This window comes from Symphalangus syndactylus, chromosome 6 (assembly GCF_028878055.3).
Source record: "Symphalangus syndactylus isolate Jambi chromosome 6, NHGRI_mSymSyn1-v2.1_pri, whole genome shotgun sequence".
NCBI lineage: Eukaryota > Metazoa > Chordata > Mammalia > Primates > Hylobatidae > Symphalangus > Symphalangus syndactylus.
In genome coordinates, this window is record NC_072428.2 from 43,473,797 (window position 1) to 43,493,196 (window position 19,400).

The 19,400-nt window shown below is 44.1% G+C and overlaps 1 protein-coding gene across 2 annotated transcripts in view; it reads right to left on the reverse strand.

The window, feature by feature from the left end:
• Window positions 1-19,400, reverse strand: part of TEAD1 (TEA domain transcription factor 1) — a 270,500-nt gene that overhangs the window by 178,857 nt on the left and 72,243 nt on the right. For both annotated transcript variants that reach the window (XM_055282388.2, XM_055282386.2), the window contains exon 2: window positions 1,633-1,888. In XM_055282388.2, the coding sequence (XP_055138363.1) occupies window positions 1,633-1,789 (157 nt within the window). In that variant the 5' untranslated portion in view covers window positions 1,790-1,888. The remainder of the gene's footprint in view (window positions 1-1,632; window positions 1,889-19,400) is intronic.

A 19,400-nucleotide genomic window follows, 5' to 3' on the forward strand; every position in this document is an offset into this window, starting at 1 on the left:
CAAATGAGAGTTGTACAAGGTAGTGTCCCAAAGCTACCCTTTACTACCCATAATAAAATCATCTTCAAAGAAGCTTCAAAGATTAAAATGCTTTTCTCTGCCTTTAAGAAAGGGAGCTGCATTTTCAGGTATGAAAACAAGACCCACAAAGCAAATAGCCAGGCTGAGGATGAAGAGACCAGGAAAGATCCAGACATACAGAAAATCTAGGGCCCTGAAACTCTCTTCCCATAGTAGCTGAGATGTTTCATCCCCAGTCCATTTCACCAGATACGAAGAGGCTTCCCTGGCTACAAAGGATATTATGGGAGCATAAAACAAATGCTGAAGGCCTGGGTCTCCTTCTCCTCTGTGTGTGACAGGCTGAGAGACTCCAATGCTGCAGAAAGCAAAATTTTCCTTGTTTCCATTACATCATCCAAGTTGGAGAGGAGGAGGGCGGGGTGGGGGCACAGCTGGTGGCAGCTGCACCACCATCTGCTTTCTCCTTAGCAGTGTGTGCTAGTTGAAGCCACAGTCTCCTACGGCTCCTGATAGAGGAAGCGCAGTATTAAAGGTACAACACCTTATTATGAAAAAGACTTCCAATTGTTTAGAAATAATCACTCCCATGATAAGTTAACCTCAGGTAAAATACTGAGCCAGTTCTCTTTGAGTTTAGGTTATTTGTGTTTGCATCTTTTTAGACTCAGCTACAGTGCGAACTCTGTCAACTCAACGTGCTCAATTAGACAAGCACAATGTTCAAGCAACTACACCTGCCATCTGCTTCCCAAAAGGTAAGCAGCCAAAAAGTACAGGTCTGCAGCTGGAAGCACTTATGGAAGGAAGTTAGGGGGTGCCCAAACCCAGCAAGCAAGCCCCAGACCAGCAGGTGGATCCTTGCTGCTGCCCTAGGCATCCAGAGCCAAATAGTTAACAGGTCTCTCTCTCCTTCGCACTCCTGGTGTTTCCTTCAGAATGCCCTTCAAGACAACCCCCAAAGAAGGGGAGATGGTGACAGTGACCCGGGGTGCTAATGCCTTGTCTGACCATTCAACTTCAAGCTGGCAGCAAAGCAGCAAATTGGTGGTTCAGAGGCTGATCAAGCCCATGCACATACATGTTTTCTCTGGCCTGTACAGAGTTGCTTTAAAAAAAAAAAAAAGTGCTGGCTTTTTAAAAGAGTAGATTTCATATAAGCATCTGGAATGCTGGCTCTTCCTCAAGGGGGCTGGGGGCAATCAAGGGATTCGGCAGCACCAGGCCCCCATTCCTAGTGGCATCAGTTCCCTAGAGGTAAGTGGCAGTGTTTCCTTGCGATCTGGTCTGCGTTCAGAAGACCTCCTCCCCACCATCTGGTGTCTGTACATGCCACTGCAACTATTTATGTTCCTGCCTGGACCCCTGGAGCTTCTGACGTAATGCCACTACGCATGTAGAAGAAGAAAAGCCCAGGGGGTGATTTCCCAAAGGTCCTTTATTGACTCTCCTTTTTAGTTGAAGGTTAGTCCTTTGGATGACCCACTAAAATTCTACAAATATCATTCAACCCCATACAATGGACGGCTCTTGCTGGAAGACCAGCTACAGTCTATCCCCTACCACAACAGCAGGTTGTAGTATTTCAAAGGAGTGTTCCAGGCCACTTACCATACATTTTGCCTTCGTCTGATAAGATAATTTTCCTCCTCCCACATGGCGGATAGATAGCCAGGGCCTCCTGAAAGCTTTGCTCAATGTCGGGGCTCCAGACCCCTTCCGCATCATTGTCAATTGGCTTATCTGCAGAGTCACTCATCCTTTCCATGTTTTCGGCAGGGCTCTCACTGCCGCTCCAACTGCTGGGCTCAATTTTGGCGGTGGGATTTTCCAAGCCGAAGCCTGGAGCCTTTTCAAGAAAATAAACCTAGAAGAGAAAACCAAAAACAGTGTAAGGATGTGGTAACCACAAACATAATGCTCTTGCTAGCTCTAGTGCAAATTCTTCAGTCACCAGCTTTTTTCATTTCATTTTATTATTTCAGTCTTTTTGGGGGTACAGGTGGTTTTGGGTTACATGGTTAAGTTCTTTAGTGGTGATTTCTGAGATTTTGGTTCAGTCACCAGCTTTGCTTGGAGAACTCCTATTGGAGAACATGGAATTTTGAGATCCAAGTGGCTTTATTATCTAAGTATCATGTTAAGCACCCACACAGAAATGCAACTGCAGGCAGAAGCTGGATAATCTTCAGAGACGAGAGGAAATTTATATGGAAGAACTGTACTCACTCGGAGTTGCAAGTTTGCAGTGACTCACACAAAAACCATTTACTGAGTGCCTACTACCTACCAGGGGCACTTTGCTAAATGATCATCGAATCCCCAAAGCAGAACAAGTTATTTATAAGAAAATAAAGTTTTTTAAAATGTCCACTTCACCATGGCAACTGGCATCATAACTCGGAAACTCTGTTAGTTTCACTATCCCAACATGAGATCATCAAGATGCAAGATGGTGGCAGGATCAAGGAGGGAAGGAGGAAGATTATTTTGGTATCACACATACTCATTCTACTGAGACAGCAATGCCGGCTGACCTGGACCTATGTCATTTATCTCTGGGGCTTTTACCCTGTAGAATCAGGTCACTTTGCTACTCTCAGCTCCTAGACTGTAACCTTGAAGTAGGGACCAAGCTGTCCCCAGTCCTGACTTCCCTGCAACATCTACCACAAGTGCCTAGCACACCTGTGGAAATATTCTCTATTGACATGGAGCACTCTGTCTCGTAGCCTATGCTAAATTCCTGATCACATGAAAACTGTGGGGGAGTATTTCATTTCTTTTTCTGTAGCACTGAAGATCATGGAACCAAAAAAAAATCTCTCAAAGATTTATTCCCCTTAAATTATGTATATAACCTATGGTCATAAAGGGATAAACTTTCCAAACAAATGTCAAACTGGCATAACGTCAATGTGAAAATGATCTAATCCAGTACTCCCTGCTGTCTGGCACACTAACATATCAATATCCCTTTGTTGAAACGGTGTAAGATCATTAATTCAAAGGCCTCCCAAAAATGAGAGAGAAAGGATTGATCGAAAAGAGGAGGCCAAGGGCCTGAGTAGGGAGGACTTCATGTGGCCACAGTTCCTCCCCTTCTCGCCCCATCAAATCCAGGCAGTATTACAACACGGACACCCAGGAGGGAAGCAGGTGCTGGTGGCCCCACCTGGCACCAGGGACTGCTGCATATTCCAGGGCCATTACCTGACAGCAAGCAACCTGTCTTCTTCCCCGCTGTCTCTCAACTGTATCCTGTGCCCCTGTCCTCCCCTACCTGTGTGTATCAACAGATGCCAGGTGCAGAAACTCTGAGGCACATGAATATTATATAATTAATGGTATAACTATAACTAGTGGGCACTTTTGGCTTCTTCCCTTCCAGCTCTGTAGACTTGGCAGCACCTGGATTTAAAAAAAAATACACAAAAAACCCTCTGGTTGTCTGCCTTTAAATGCTGCTACTGAGCCATCATTCAAAGAACTTGTCAGCAAAATATTTACTACCTCTTACCAACATATGTACATTTACACAGGACTTTCAAAATTGCCAAATGTGAAGGTATAAATTAAGCCACAAGAAAGCATTTTGTGACTGACCTCCGGATGAACTTGACGATGCCTGCAGTGTGGGCCTTTTGAATTCAAACTATTACCTTTTTTGTTACGATCTAAGAGTCTTATGAAATTCAAACTGAACTATACTCTAGAGTCTGTTCTAGCTTCAAAGTAGTTTATTAGACAAATTATGAGAATAAGAATGAATTCTTTGAGCAGTGGCTAGCCCACCTTCTTCCTCTCCACCCTACCCACCAAACAACAACAACAAAAAGACAAAAACAAACCAAAACAACACACATGTACAAAACCACAGGCCAGTCCTTGAGCTCCGGGCAGTTCACAGCAGTATGTATTTACTCCAAGGAGCCGCACTTTAAGATAAATAGTAGTTATGCCCAGTGCTCAGTCAGGATAGCAGGGAATGGGATCCAGAACAGTAGGGGATAGCTGAAGGGACTGAGGGACCTTCGACTGCCTTAAAAGAATGTTCTCATATAACTGTAAGCCCCAGAGTCTCCACCAACCACCCCCATTCAGTGCTTGAAGTCCCCTCAAGATCTACTCAACTGGTCACAGTCTACCCTTGAACACTACCGGCAAGGAACTCATTACCTTCTCAGTACTACCCCACTTCATACTGACATGTTGAAATGCTTCCATTTATCAGGCGAAAACCCATCTCCTGGTTAACATCTGCACATCCATTCCTTGAGAGTATACCCCATCCTTCAGGGGAGCAAATCTCTCCTAAGACACCCATTTAGGTATGACAGAAGCAGCCCCCAGGATCCTAATTGTCTTCCAGACTAGAAACCATCATCCCTCTGCCCACCCTCATGAATGCATTTAGTGGCCCCCAATAAATGGCACTCAGAGGTGGACTTACTTTCCATTAAACTTCTAAGCTCCTGCCCCTCAGAGGTTGTCCCTGAATACTGTCTTTTGTGCAACTGGTGTCAGAGCTAAAAGCAAGAGTTTACATTTATTCCTATTAAATTCTATCATTTTTAGCCTCAGCCCACAGCCCAAAGATGGGAAGATTCTTCTGAATCATAACTGCACACTTAGTGTCTAAGACACTAAACAACCTCTGAAGAGCTGTCTGTCACATGGGAAGGATGTAGATCCACTTTGGGAAGTTCCAAAGAATATTCTGACTCAATATAAGAAAAAAATTTCTGCTACTTGAACTGCTCCAGAAGGGGCTGGCTGTTCTAGCAGACAGGCAGCAGAGTCTTACAGACAACCTCTTCTAATTACTTCTGTAGGTATGAATCACAAGTTCCTGGTTGTTTGGGGGAATGCAGTATTAACTAGCATTAACTGATCTATCCACTTAGTTAAGTACAGCCAGTTTTAAATGCTCACATTTTTATTCATTTACTGCAAAGGAAAAGACCCTGTGTATCCGGGCTCTTGCAATTTTTCGTCAACTAGAGTTCAGCAGGATGGAATTACCTAATCTAGTAATGGGCCAGGACACAGCCCCAGAAACTACCAGATACATAATCCACAGAGTTACACAGGCCTCTGGTTTTACAACCCCATCATAAGATGAAGACTTTACATATGGGCAGAGAATTTCCTATCACAAGACCGGAGCTGGCTGAGAAAAGCTCCCCATACTGGATACCAAAATAACCATCCTGGCACTCCATCCCCCAGGTTCCTTCCAGTTCAGCTCAAACTCCACCTCATCCTGGAAACTGGCCTTGTATCTACAGGCTCTGAGAGTATCAACCACACGTTAGGAGAACCTTAAAAATGTGTGGAATTGGCCAACTGCCACGCAATCTACCTCGATTCTGAATCTATAGCAACAAGCACTTGATTATAATCAATATTAAAATCTAAATGAGTGAATTATGCACACAATGTCTTATCTACAGAGCTGATATCTTTACCTCCCCATACATATATATCCTTTAAGTGAAGGAGTCAGCTTTCACTAAATTCAGTAAATAAATAACACAGTACTGGGGCAAGAGGTGGGAGAGGAAGGGAGGGGAGTGTATGAAGACTCCAACAGATGTGGGTTTCAAACCTACTCGCCCTCAAGCCATGGAGCTCAAGCTACCACAACTACTTTTGTGCCAACCTAATAACGCTCAGAAGCTCAGGTTTTCATTTGTTAAATGCAAATAACAAATTAAATTCCATCCTAACACAGAAAAATGATTAAGGGATGGAGGGACTCTATTCCACAAGGTTGCCATAAAGATTTAGTAAGATCATGAGTGAAGGCACTCTGCCATCTGTAAAACCATGAACAGACGTTCATTTATGTCCAAGTCCATCCTCTCTAGACAATGCTATGTACCTTTTTGATGGATGGTGAAGACATGAGAGAGCTTCCTCTAACGGTTCACTTTGGGAAACTGATTTACAAAGGATCTCTTCTTCAAGGTCTTCAAATGACTGCATAGAAAATGTAAACTGGTGACAACACCTTTATTTCTAACACTCATCTAATTCTGAATTTATTCACGGATTCAACAGCTTTCAGATTCTTACGGGCAGTGTGGTTCAGGGTAGTAACCCTTTCCACAGAATGCCTTCAAGGAAAGAGAATAGAAAAGTCTTCTTTGTTGGAAACAATTTTTTTTTTTGGGGGGGGATGGAGTCTCACTCTATTGCCCAGGCTGGAGTGCAGTGGCATGATCTCGGCTCACTGCAACCTCCTACTCCCGAGTTCAAGCAATTCTCCTGCCTCAGCCTTCCAAGTAGCTGGGATTACAGGCATTCACCACCACGCTCAGCTAATTTTTGTATTTTTTAGTAGAGACAGGGTTTCACCATGTTGGCCAGGCTGATCTCGAACTCCTGACCTCATAATCCGCCCACCTTGGACTCCCAAAGTGCTGGGATTACAGGCGCGAGCCACCGCACCTGGCTGGAAATACTTTTAAAAATATGTATATTTTGTAGCCCCCATGTGCCTCAGTTTCCATCATAAACACTTTTCTGAAAGATCCTTTATTCCTGAAATTTTTCCCAGACACACTCTAATAAACTCCAAAAACAAACTATGAATCCAAATATCCTGGTAACTGCCTCAACAACCACATTCCCTAAATGTATAATTCCTTCACTATAACCTACTGAGGCTTCAAAAAGAGTAACATGAGTACAGTGGAGATATCACATGTGCATTCAACCAATACACATTTTATTATAAAAGCCTGGGGGATGACTGGGATAAGACAGTCCAATGCAGGTGCTCTGACACCAACTCTATCCAACAAGGGATGACATAGGACACAGGAATTCGCTGCTCCCTTCATCTTAATTCCTGTGGGTCTCTCATAATGTCAGTTTCTCACCCATCTTCAGATTATTTAAAGGCTCTTAAGTAAAAGGGTTGATTTTAACTAATCCTCATAATTAATGAAATGTCACTGAACACAAGGATCACCAAAAAAAAATCATTATGGCTTGTTTTTGCCAGTGTCTCAATATTCTATGAGGCCACAGGAAAAGAGCTGGGATGAAGTTAGGGCTCTGTTCCCCTGAGTAACACAGGACCACACAGCACCTGTAGCTCCAGTATGCCTCAGTTTCCACCATTAACCCTGGAGAAAGCCAACTTATTCATTCATCACCATATGATCCTACAGACTTTACCTATAACAGAACTTGATGAGTTGGAGCCTCTAATCCCAGCACTTTGGGAGGCTGAAGCAGGCAGATCATTTGAGGTCAGGAGTTTGAGACCAGCCTGGCCAACATGGTGAAACCTTGAGTCTGTTTAAAAAAACGGCTGGGTAGGGTGGCTTACACCTGTAATCCCAGCACTTTGGGAGGCCGAGGCGGGCAGATGACGAGGTCAGGAGATCGAGACCATCCTGGCTAACACGATGAAACCCCATCTCTACTAAAAATACAAAAAATTAGCCGGGCATGGTGGCAGGCACCTGTAGTCCCAGCTACTCAGGAGGCCGAGGTGGGAGAATGGCGTGAACCTGGGAGGTGGAGCTTGCAGTGAGCTGAGATTGCACCACTGCACTCCAGCCTAGGCGACAGAGTGATACTCCATCTCAAAAAAAAAAAAAAAAAAAAAAAAAAAACTAGCTGGGCGTGATGACAGGTGCCTATAATGCCAGCTACTCAGGAGGCTGAGGCAGGAGGATTACTCGAACCCAGGAGGCGGAGGTCGCAGTGAGCCAAGATTGTGCCACTGCACTCCAGCCTGGGTGACAGAGTGAGACTCCATCACAAAAAAAAAATTTTTTTTTTAAATAAATAAATAAAAAAACTGAGTGGGTTGGTTTGTCATTGCTCCTCCCACTTGCATCCCAGTGTCCCTCCCTGAGGGCAGAGACTATAAAACATTTACACTGTCCCTAGCACCAGTACCATACCTGTCATATAAATAGTCAATGAAAGAAAGAATGAACCTCTGGGCATGGCAGTTCACGCCTATAATGCTTAGCACTTTGGGAGGCCAAGGTGGGCGAATCACCTGAGGTCAGGAGTTCGAGACCAGCCTGGCAAACATAGCGAAACTCCATCTCTACTAAAAATACAAAAATTAGTCAGGCGTGGTGGCAGGCGCCTGTAATCCCAGCTACTTGGGAGGCTGAGGCAGAATAATCGCTTGAACTCGAGAGGCAGAGATAGCAGTGAGCCAAGATCAGGCCACTGCACTCCAGTCTGAGTGACAGAACACGACTCTGTCTCAAAAAAATTAATAAATAAAAAATTAAAAAAAGAAAAGAATGAACCAACAACCAGATGACACAAATATTCTTTGACAAAAACATGACTGAGCTTAACACCCAAAGTTTCCACAAGAAAAGGAAGTGTTTCAGCTACTTTCACATTTCTGACACTGGCCAAGGTTCCAATGAGTAGTAAGAGATCCAGAGAAAATCGCCAAATTAGGAGGACACAAGGAGACAGACTGTAAGCCAGGCACAGTGTAAATAACGAACAGTCGGGTGGCTGATCCAATTTCTTAATCACAATTATTGGCAACTAATAGTCCTTCTGTGTTAGAGGGACAAATAAGATTTGGGTCCTTTAAGAGGTAATCTTTTATCATGAGCAAATCTTATTTTGAGGAGAATGGTAATTTTTGAGATAATATATTTTACCTTCTCCATTTCCCTTTCCCTTTTGATGACTGGAGAAGAAAATTACCAAAAGGTGACAGCTACAGGGAAAGAGATAACGGAGGCGGAGCGGCCAGGGTGTAAAGACCAGAAGCCAAGGAGGTGGCCAAGGAAGAAATTCGAAGAGGTGACAAATGGTAAAGCAAATCTGAGTGAGCAGGTGAGCAAAGGGCAGCATACAGACAGTGGCAACGGGACAAGCACTAAGAGAAAAGATTTCTAATAGCCCAGGAGCAGAGAGAAGTCAGTACAAGTGAGGGCCACTTTAGGGTTTCTAGAAAGAGAATCACATGGTTGGAATGATATTCATAGTGGACAACTTAACCAAACATTTGATGGCTTGAAGGTCACTGTAATCTTAGTCAAAGTCCAAATTTCTCTCACAGGAGAAAAGCTCCCCTCCAACAAAAAGAATGGGGGTAAAAAAAGCTGCTTTACTTCCAAAGTGAACTGGTACCTCAAATCCAAATTCAGCCTTCTCCCAGAACTAGGTGTCAGGCATAATGCCAGCAGTTTCTGCCTAGAGGATCTTATTTAATCGCTGCACTTCCCCCTCCAGTATTATCCCCACCTTGTGAGGTTCAGAGACCTAAATAAGTTGTCTGAAGTCCTATATTTAACAGAGATTCAATCTAGGAGTCATCTTCCAAACAGAATGCACATTCTGTGGGAATATCAGATACACTATACCCTCATTAGACAGTAGGATGTAGGCAGTGCTGAATTCTTAGCTCTGTAGACGACTGATATCATCAAGGACAGTCTAATTAATTTCTAATGAATAGTGATGATCCTGACTCACCGCTCTGGGCAGCTGAGAGGAATGTCAGACACTAATAATGGTTAATTGCTTTTGCATATGTAAAGTGGGTTGTGTTATTATTTTCCTACCATTTAAGACACTAGCCAACCTTGCTAACAAGAGGCCTGAGAAAAATACAGGTGAAGATTGGCAGCCTGGATTTTGCAGGCAACCACAAAAGAGATGGAGGCACAGAAAGTATGTCATTGTCACAGACAGGGCAGAATTCTCAGGGAATGGGAATGCTGATGCTGAGAATTGAGGCAACATCTGCCACGACGACAGTAGCAGCCAGTGAGCCTTGGTGCCAATTGCCAACAGGTTCCCTCTAATTTCAGCAGGGAAGAATGGATAATTACTCCTTCTCGTTTTCAAAAATCACTTCCGTGTCAACAGAATCCCATCAACAAGCCAATATCTCTTCACCAAGCTCCAATGCTAAGCATCCCATTAGAGGACTTAGCATTACCCTCCTGAGAATCCCTGATTAATTCTCCGCTCCATCAGCCCTAAGTACTTGCCCAGGTGACAGCTCAAGAAAAGCTCTGATTGATTTCATGCTATGCAGCTCTGACGGGACCACTCCGCATTACCAGCCTTTAGGGGAATCGCCCACCTCATCCCCTTAATGAATCTGTTAGCCATTGAGAACAGAAATCCTGCCCCTTCCTTTCTCCTGTCACTACCACCAGTCAAGCTGATCATTGTTGTTCTTCATCAGTGGACTCCTTCAAAAGGACAATGCCACAGACCCAGTTTCAGGCAATCTATCCTATCTGACCATTCCAAAGCAAAGACCTGATACCAAGACAGTGCATGCCCAAAGTGAGCGTGAACCAGAGGACATGACTCGTAGCCCAAGTCTCAGAGCCCAAGTCGCTCCCACCCTGGGAACTGGACTACTTAACCTCGGAAACACATTTCAAACCCAGAAACAGAAGCTTCTTTCCTGCTTTAAGAGAGCAAACGTCCCAACTGTTAGCAGTAAGGAGCTGTCAGTATTTCAAAAGGAAAACTCATAAGCCTTTTCCCAGGAGTAACAGTCAAAGAAAACCTTAAGACTAACTCCCCAATTCCAGTAGCCTGTACAGTCAACATACACTTGGGGTAGACTAACCAACCATAATGCTTAATAAAAAAGAAAACACCAGGAAAATAATACTCCTTAGCCACTAACCTATGGATCACATCACTTTTCTTAACCTATGGATCACATCACTTTCTTAGTTGGTAAGATTTACCATCCGATTATTATAACTCAGTATTTTAAATGACAATGAGCATAAAGTAAAAATCAAAAGTAGAACTAAAAAGACATTAACATACAAGATAAATGTAAGTATATACACCATTTCAAGAAGTCCCCCCAGCTGCATGATTGATGGAATGCCTAGAAATGGGTCCTACACCATTAGAAATGGCTCCCTAAGAGGGAAGTCTATAGGTAAATGCCTGGGGAGTCATCCCTGCTTACTAAAGGCCAGGTGAGACTCACCCAATGTTACACAGTCTGTTGACAGCCAACTTAAATGATATGTTAGCACTGGCCTCACTCCAGGTCCCGGCAGCAACCTGCCCAGATGCAGCCCCCTTGGCTGATTCAGAATTCTAATTGTGCTGCATCAGAAACGGCCCTCCCTACTTTGCATACAAAAATAGTCCAGGGCCTTCTCCACCAGCTTCTATGACTTTGGATGCTTCTCTCATTCTGGCCATGCCCCATCTATCCTAAATTACTGAGACAGGCATTCTAGGGGTTGGGGAGAGAAGCAACAGAGAAATCCACGCTTCACTCCTGACTGAGTCGTAAGCCAATCAACAAGGAAAACCTGAATCAGGATGGCATTTTAAAGAGCTGAACTGCGAAGGCCAAGCCCTGCTCTGGTCCTTCAACCACAGCCCCTGACATTCAGGGCTCTCAAGATCTAATGGATCCAAATGGATTTCATCAGCACTCACATCAGGAACCAAAATCTAGGCTCTAACATGCCCAAAAGGAAAAAACTCTTTCCTGTCAACCTAAGGAACCAAAACCACAATTCATCACATTGTTTTCCTTCCCATCCTCTAGACTATCAGAAATCAGGCTGTCACTTTCTCTCATGTGGGTGTCAGATCTGGTCTGCCTTTACCCATTTCTAATGGATATGAGCATACAGATCCTCACAGCGTACCCAAATCACACATGGATATTTCTAAGTCCCAAAACATGATCGTAAAACTCCTCTGGGGCAGAGGCAGAGCCTGTGTGACCTCTAGAACCTAGGACAGTGTCAAATAACATTGGGATGCTGGATAAAAGTGAGACAACATAAAACAACAAAACGAACCTGTTTGAATAAATGCAGCTCTTGTGCAACCTTGAAGAAGAAAACCAAAGCTGAACGACTTAAACTGCCCAATATGAAACCTCAATGCAAAGCTTAGTCATTCATAGTATAGTACTGGCACAAAGATAATGAAAATAGGCCAAGGAATCAGAATAGAGAGTCTAGAAACAAACTCATACACATACGTTCACTTGATTTGTAACAAAAGTGACACTGCATTACCCTGAGCAAAGAAATTTTTTTCCCGATAAATGAGCCAGGTTGATTGATATCCATACGAAAAAAATAAAAATTGACCCCACCACACACAATAGTTTACAATCCATCTGAAACAGACTTTAGATGTGAAAGTAAAAAACCAATAAAGAATTTATAAGAATTCTTAGCAGATTACCTACATGGCCATAAAGTAGTCAAGGATACTTTAAAGGAACACAAAAGCACTAATCAGGAGGGAAAAACATGATAAACTGGACCATATCACAACTCAGAACTCGCTTTCTTGAAAGAACCATTAAGAAAATCAAAGCAGGCCACAAAGCAGATACTTGCAACACATTTATTCAACAGAGACTCATATCCTTCATCCTACAGGAACTCCAAACAATAAGAAATCAGACAACCCGATAGAAAAAAAAGTAAAAAGCTAATGTATTTTATGAAAGATAACCAAATGGCCCATAAACATATGAAAAGGTGTTCAACATGCCTAGTTATTAAAGAAATGCAAAATAAAACAATGTGATACCTCTATCCAGCCACTAGAAGAGCTACAATAAAGAGACTAATACTAAGGGTTTTCAAGGAGATGGAGTAAATGGAATTCTCAAAGAACTGATGAGAGCGCAAATTGGTACAGTCATTCTGGAAAACTCTCTAGCAACATCCACATACCAAAACTGATTATATGCATACCTCCTGATTCAGCAGTTCCAAATCCCAGGTACAGATGCTAAAGAAATGCATGCCTATGTTCACCAAAAGACAGGTATAGGAATGTTTATATTTTCATTGTTTGTAACAGCCAGAAACAGCCAAATTTTTATTAACAATAGGACATATAAACTATAGCATAATCAGGCTGGGTGCTGTGGAACACATTTGTAATTCCAGCACTTTGGGAGGCCAAGGTGGGCGGATGCTTCAGCGCAGGAGTTGAGAGCAGCCTGGGCAACACAGTGATTCCCTATCTCTACAAAAAGAAAAAAAAAAAAAATTAGCTGAGTGTTGGTGGCACATGCCTGTAGTCCCAGCTACCCCAGAGGCTGAAGTAGGAGGATCACCTGAGCCCAGGCGGTCAAGCTGCAGTGAGCTGTGATCACACCACTGCACTCTGGCCTGGGAGAGTGAGGCACTGTCTTAAAAAAAAAAAAAAAAAAACTGTAGCATATTCATAAAATAGAATGGTATACAGCTGTACTGTCCAATGCAGTAGGTACTAGACACATTTCTGAATTTAAATGTAAATTAATAAGATTAAAAGTTCAGTTGTTCAGTCACACTACTCGTATCTCATGAGCTCAATATTCACAAGTGGCTAATGGCTACTGCGTCATACAGCACAGACAAAAATCATTTCACAGCCACAGAAAGTTCTACGGGATAGCAATGAGAATATAAATAAATGACAACTGCAAGTAACAACATGGGTGAATTCTACCAATGCAATATTGAAAAAAAAAATAGATACAAAGCAACATATACTATACTGCCTGCCTCCATTCATACCAAGTTCAAGCACTAATGAAATTCATCTACGTTATTAGAAGTCAGGGTAGTAACCACCCTTTAGGGTTGGGAGTACTGACTGGAAGGCAGCGTGGGGAGGCTTAGGAGGTTCTGGTCATGTCAGTGCAGATCAATGGCTCTGGATGCCAATGTGTTCAAATGGAAAAACACAAGGGACTCAATACTGATGATGTGTGTGCCCTTTTCTGTATGTAAGTTGGACTTCAATAAAAATTATTTAAAAAAAAAGAAAGAAATGAAAAAAAAACAAACTGTCCTGTTTCAGTGCCTTTCTGATTCCACAGTTATCTTAGAGAAAGATTATTCCAGGAGCTCTGAATACATTTGCTTTTTATCAATTATGCTTTGATGTGCTGCCATCAGCATATGAAGGGTTATTAGAAGAAACAGCCAATGGGATTTGTCTCTAGAGTGAATGCAAGGATGTGGAAGATGCTGCTCATCACGTCACACAGACTGATCTTTACAAAGATCCCAAAGGAAAGTTCTACAGCAAACAAAACACAATGTGTTTTTTACCTCGTGGTCAAGCCATTGGCCTTTCCTTTACTCAGTAGCCGCCAAAGTGCACTGAGCCACACTGGCAGGCCCCTCAGAGAGTGCTCAGAGGTGGTTTTGGTCGGCAAGCTTGGTTTCATTCCCAAGTCCACATTCAGTCTTTACCTCTATCCTCTTCTTTTTCTCCCTTCTTTCTCCCACCTTCTATTTACGCTATTTTACAGTCTTGCATGCTGCCTTAAAATGATTCTGAAACATGATGGGGTATAAATATGAAAGGGAAAGTTTCTGTTTTCTAATTATCTGTTTCAATTTAATGTGGTAAAAGCATTTACTGAGAGCCCCTCCCACCCCTGTTCCTTCAGCCATATGTCCCAAGCACTGGATATGGAGATAAAGATACCACATTCCCTGTCCTCAACAAGCACCCTCTCCAGCAGCGAGACAAGTAAGTACACATACCTGCAAGACTTCAAGCCCCTCCACTGGGAAGCCTGACCTGACCTTTCCCCACTCCACTGTGTTCCCACAGGTAGCACCTTTGCCAGCCAGTACAAATGAACTGAACTCACTCACCGCATAGGAATGATTTGTTTATGCGCCTCTCACCTTTCAGGGTTTGTGAGATCTTTAAGGGTTGGGCCCCTGCCTTTAGTCATTTTTCCTTTTTTTTTTTTTTTTTTTTTGAGTCAGGTTGGAGTACATACAGTGGCATGATCACAGCACACTGCAGCCTCAGCCTCCAGGGCTCAAGCCATCCTCCTGCCTCAGCCTCCCAAGTAGCTGGGACTACAGGCATATGCTACCATGCCCAGCTAATTATTTTGGTTTTTTGGCCTCACTATGTTGCCCAGGCTCACTTCAAACTAATGGCCTCAAGCGATTCTCCTGCCTCAGCTTCCCAAAGTGCTGGGACTACAGACATGAACCATCTCACCCAGCCTAGTCATTTTTCTATGTTTGGCATTCAGCAGAATGCCCAGCACATGGCAACTGCTCCCCAAAAAAGAGGACTGAATGGTTGCCGGAAATAATGAGTCAATGGGTGAATACGAACAGGTGAATAAATATGTCACCTGATGCAATGGAGGAATCAATAGAGTGCTGTTGGAGGAGTTTATTCTGTCTCTCAGATCAGTGAGAGTTTCTCAGGGGGGTGGCATTTAGGCTGGTCTGAAAGGCTGAGCCGGACTCATAGGCCAAGTATTAGTGGAGGAGATGTGGGGAAGAGAGAGCCAAGCGAGAAAGTAGAAAGGCTAGAGCAGAGGCTGAAAATGTAAGCCGAGCCAATCACAGCGGGCCTCACAGGCCATGACGAAAGGTGGACTGTTTCATACAAAAAGCACGAAAACACCAGAAACAGCAGGAGTGTGTGAGCAGCTCCTGAACGTGTACATGTGTGTGTCTGTGTGTCTGTCTACCTGGGAAGATAAAGGGTGAAGAACAGAGAATGTTATATATCCGGAATCAGAATTTTTAAATCAAAAGTATTTTCAGTACGGTCCAAGGCCAGAACAGTTCTCTAGATAAACTGAAATACTACAATGTGACGTCTCCCTTCAGTGTTCCAAGTTTATGAAGGTGTGTTTGTTTAAACAACCCAGAGCCATGGGATTAACTCTGCTCGGTACCTGATCACTCAGCCATTGTAATGAATGCTCATCAGACTTCGTCTTCAAGCACTCAACATACTCCCCTCGTCCCTAAAGAGAGGCTGTGAGCTGACAGCAGGGTCACACTCAAGCCCAGCATGGGAACCAGGCTGCTATGCTTACGCAGAGACACACGTCTGCATTTGGCCAATGTGAAAACACCAACTAATGCCAACACGAGCTAATGCATGAATTTAACCAAAAATACGCAACACTGCTGGTTCACAAATGTCAACTGGGTCCCAATGATCACCAACACAAGCAAGTCCCCACCCTTCAAACGAGAAATTCAATCTGCCATTTAATGATGACATGGTGATGGAGCAGATGCAAAACAGGTCTCCCATTGAGAGATGCAAATTCAGGGGCCACTTAAAGCCCCACCCACACCCCATCCCAATCCTCAAAATGTAAACCTGGTCCTTGGTTTACATCCAGTTCAAGTTCAGCAAGAGAAAGAATCTTGGCACTTTAGTTGAAAACTGGCTGAGGCAGGATAAGAGAGTAACTACTGTTCCCCGCCTCAGACAATTAAACCACTCATTCAAATGAACAAATATTACTGGAGCACCTGCTGTGGGCACAACACTGCTCTAAGCCATCCACAAGCACTGTAAGGGCATTCAGTGGGGGCAAGACGCCCAGTCCAAGAGAGGTACGGACAGAAAGTCTGATGCGCTCACGTCTGACATCAGGCCTGCCTTCACTTCCCCATGGCCCAGGGTGCTGTGAGCCCTCTCCAGCCAGCAGTCTCCTCCCCCTCCCCTCTGACAAGCCCCAGCAAAATGAGTCTGCTGAATTCAGTAAAATATGCAAAGGCCACACCTTGATTAAATCCACATTTTCTACGGGTCCCCAGCACATATGCACAAGTTTCTTTAGGGAAAAAGGTGGGCAGGGTGTTGGGTGGGGTTAATATATTTCCTTCCAAGACTACATCCTTCTACAGATTCTGTTAACCCTGGTAGAGGAACAAGATGAGCTCTCAGCCCCTTAGATTTAATTAAAATGTAATCCATTTCCAATTACACCTACAAATGGCCACTAAAGCCCTCCCTCTCAGGGAGACTTCCAGGTGCAGATTCCCTCTCAATCCAACTGCCTAATGGTGACTCTATGTAGGGGATGTGACTTCAGAGGCCAAAAGTCCCCCACAGGCAAAACAAACCAGCGCAAATCCTCACACACACACAGTTCTGGCACACTGGGCCCTGACACCTTCAATATCACATTGCTGATTAAGGATCTATCTGTAAAAGTCCCCATGAAAATCCAAAAGGATTCCCAGGTCCTGGGAAAAATAACCCAATCCCACAGCCTCCTCTCAGAGATGATGCTTCTCAGGTAAACTGGCTGGAGCAGCACCCAAAGCGAGGGCCATTATCCTAGGTTCCCCTCCTCCCCTCCTGATCTAATGATCACCAAGAACGTCTACTTGACCCCCAGTCCCCCTGCCTCCCCTGGATCCCCTCTGCTCCTCTCTACCCCACTAACTTTGCTCCTGTCTCAAGGAAAGGACTGCACCATTTCTGCCTCAGCCCTCTACCAGAGCTGAGCTGTCCCCGTCCCCCGCCTCCCCACACTCTCGCCACTGCCAACAACCTGGTCCCCAGGCCTGGTTATACAAGATGATACAGGTGGCTTCTTAAACATAGAGATTCCCAGCTTTATGCCAGAAATACTGAATCAGAATCCCAGGAGACGTATTTTTAGCAAGTCTCTCCTACACTATCCTGCAGTCAGAAAGGTTTTCCTAAAATGCAAATAGGACTTTCATCATATACTCACTTGAAGTCATTCAGCGGATCGCCACTCACTCAGGACTGAAGTGCATTATGAGACCCCTGGCCTTTCACTCCTGTTCTCAGCCTGCTCCTCCAGCCACCCATCCAGGACCCCAACATTCTAGCTGCACACACACTCCAAGATGCCTGGACACAGCCGGCTACCTACTCCAACTCCTTCAGGTGCCTGAGGCTCTCCCAATACCTGACAGATTGTTGGAACTCACAAAACTTGTGCTAATATTGTCCTTGGTAGGTACTTCTAAGAATTGCAGGGATTAGACCAGGCACAGTGGCTCACGCCTGTACATCCCAGCACTTTGGGAGGCAGAGGCGGGTGGATCACCTGAGGTCAGGAGTTCAAGACCAGCCTGGCCAATATGGTGAAACTTCATCACTACTAAGAATAAAAATTAGCCGGGCGTGGTGACGGGCGCCTGTAGTCTCAGCTACTTGGGAGGCTGAAGCAGGAGAATCACTTGAACCCAGGAGGCGGAGGTTGCAGTGAGCCAGGATTGCACCACTGCACTCCAGCCTGGGCAACAAAGCAAGACTCCGTCTCAAAAAAAAAAAAAAAAAAAAAAAAAAAAAAAGGAATTGCAGGGATCACCTTGGACATCTGGAGAATCCATATGGCAGAGTAGTTATATATACATAAAGAGAATATTGAGTTTTAGAATCCCAAAGAGTTTGAATTTTGATTCCTCCACTTATTACCTATGCCTGCATTTCTTTTCAGGAAAACTGGAACAATATTAGCCACCTGATGTAAAGATTAAATGAGATGATCCATGAAAAGTATTAACAGAATATCTCAATCAACAGTCAATGCATATATTATCTTATCTAAATGCTTAGAGATTAGCATGGGTAGTATGTCTTAACTGTGCCAGACACACCATAGGTTCTCAAATAGTTGATCAACAAAACTAATAGGACAGACATGGTGACTCATGCCTGTAATCCTAGCACTCCGAGAGACCTAGGCAGGCAGATCACTTGAGGTCGGGAGTTCAAGACCAGCCTTGCCAACATAGGGAAAACACATCTCTACTAAAAATACAAAAAATTAGATGGGTGTGGTGGCGGGTGCCTGTAATCCCAGCTACTCAGGAGGCTGAAGCAGGATTATCACTTGAACCCGGGAGGCGGAGTTGCAGTGAACCAAGATTGTGCCACTGCACTCCAGCCTGGATAACATAGCGAGACTTCGTCTCAAAAAATAGATAAAAAATAAAAATTTAAAAAATTTAAAAATAATAATAATTACTACTAATATATACACCTTCTTCCCTGCTATACTGCAAATTTTCAAAGGTAGGCACTATTTCCCATTCATTTCTGCACCCCACTCCAGCCCCCTAACCCAGCTCAACAAATAACCATTTGCTTTATTTTAACCTAAAATGTTAATACAATTTTGATGATTCTTAAGAAATTCATCCTTGTCTAAGGAATTACAAGGACGGCCTCAGGCATACCTTAGACTAGAACCACAGAGTGAGATAAAAGAGACTCACTGGCCTCAAAAACCTTCCTCAGGCTTCCAAACACCCTGACTACCTGGTCTGTAGCCTCAACAACCAACTCCACCTTTCTTTAACCTCAGGCAGGGCCTGCCACCTGCTGAGCCCCACAATCTGAGGTCTTCACTGGTGAACCCCCAGCCCCCGCCCCCGTCTGTGGCATCCCAGCCCCTGCTGCAGCCTGCCCACAGCCCTCAGCCCAGTCTGCTTCAGCAGCAGCTCATCCTAGGAGAATGCAGCCTGGCTCTCAGCCAGTTCACCTCCCACAGGGGCCAGGGGGCTGCCCTGGGCCCAAAGTGTCAGGTTACTGCAAAAATAACAGTGGGCCTGCCTAAACCACGCATGCAGGCCAAGTGT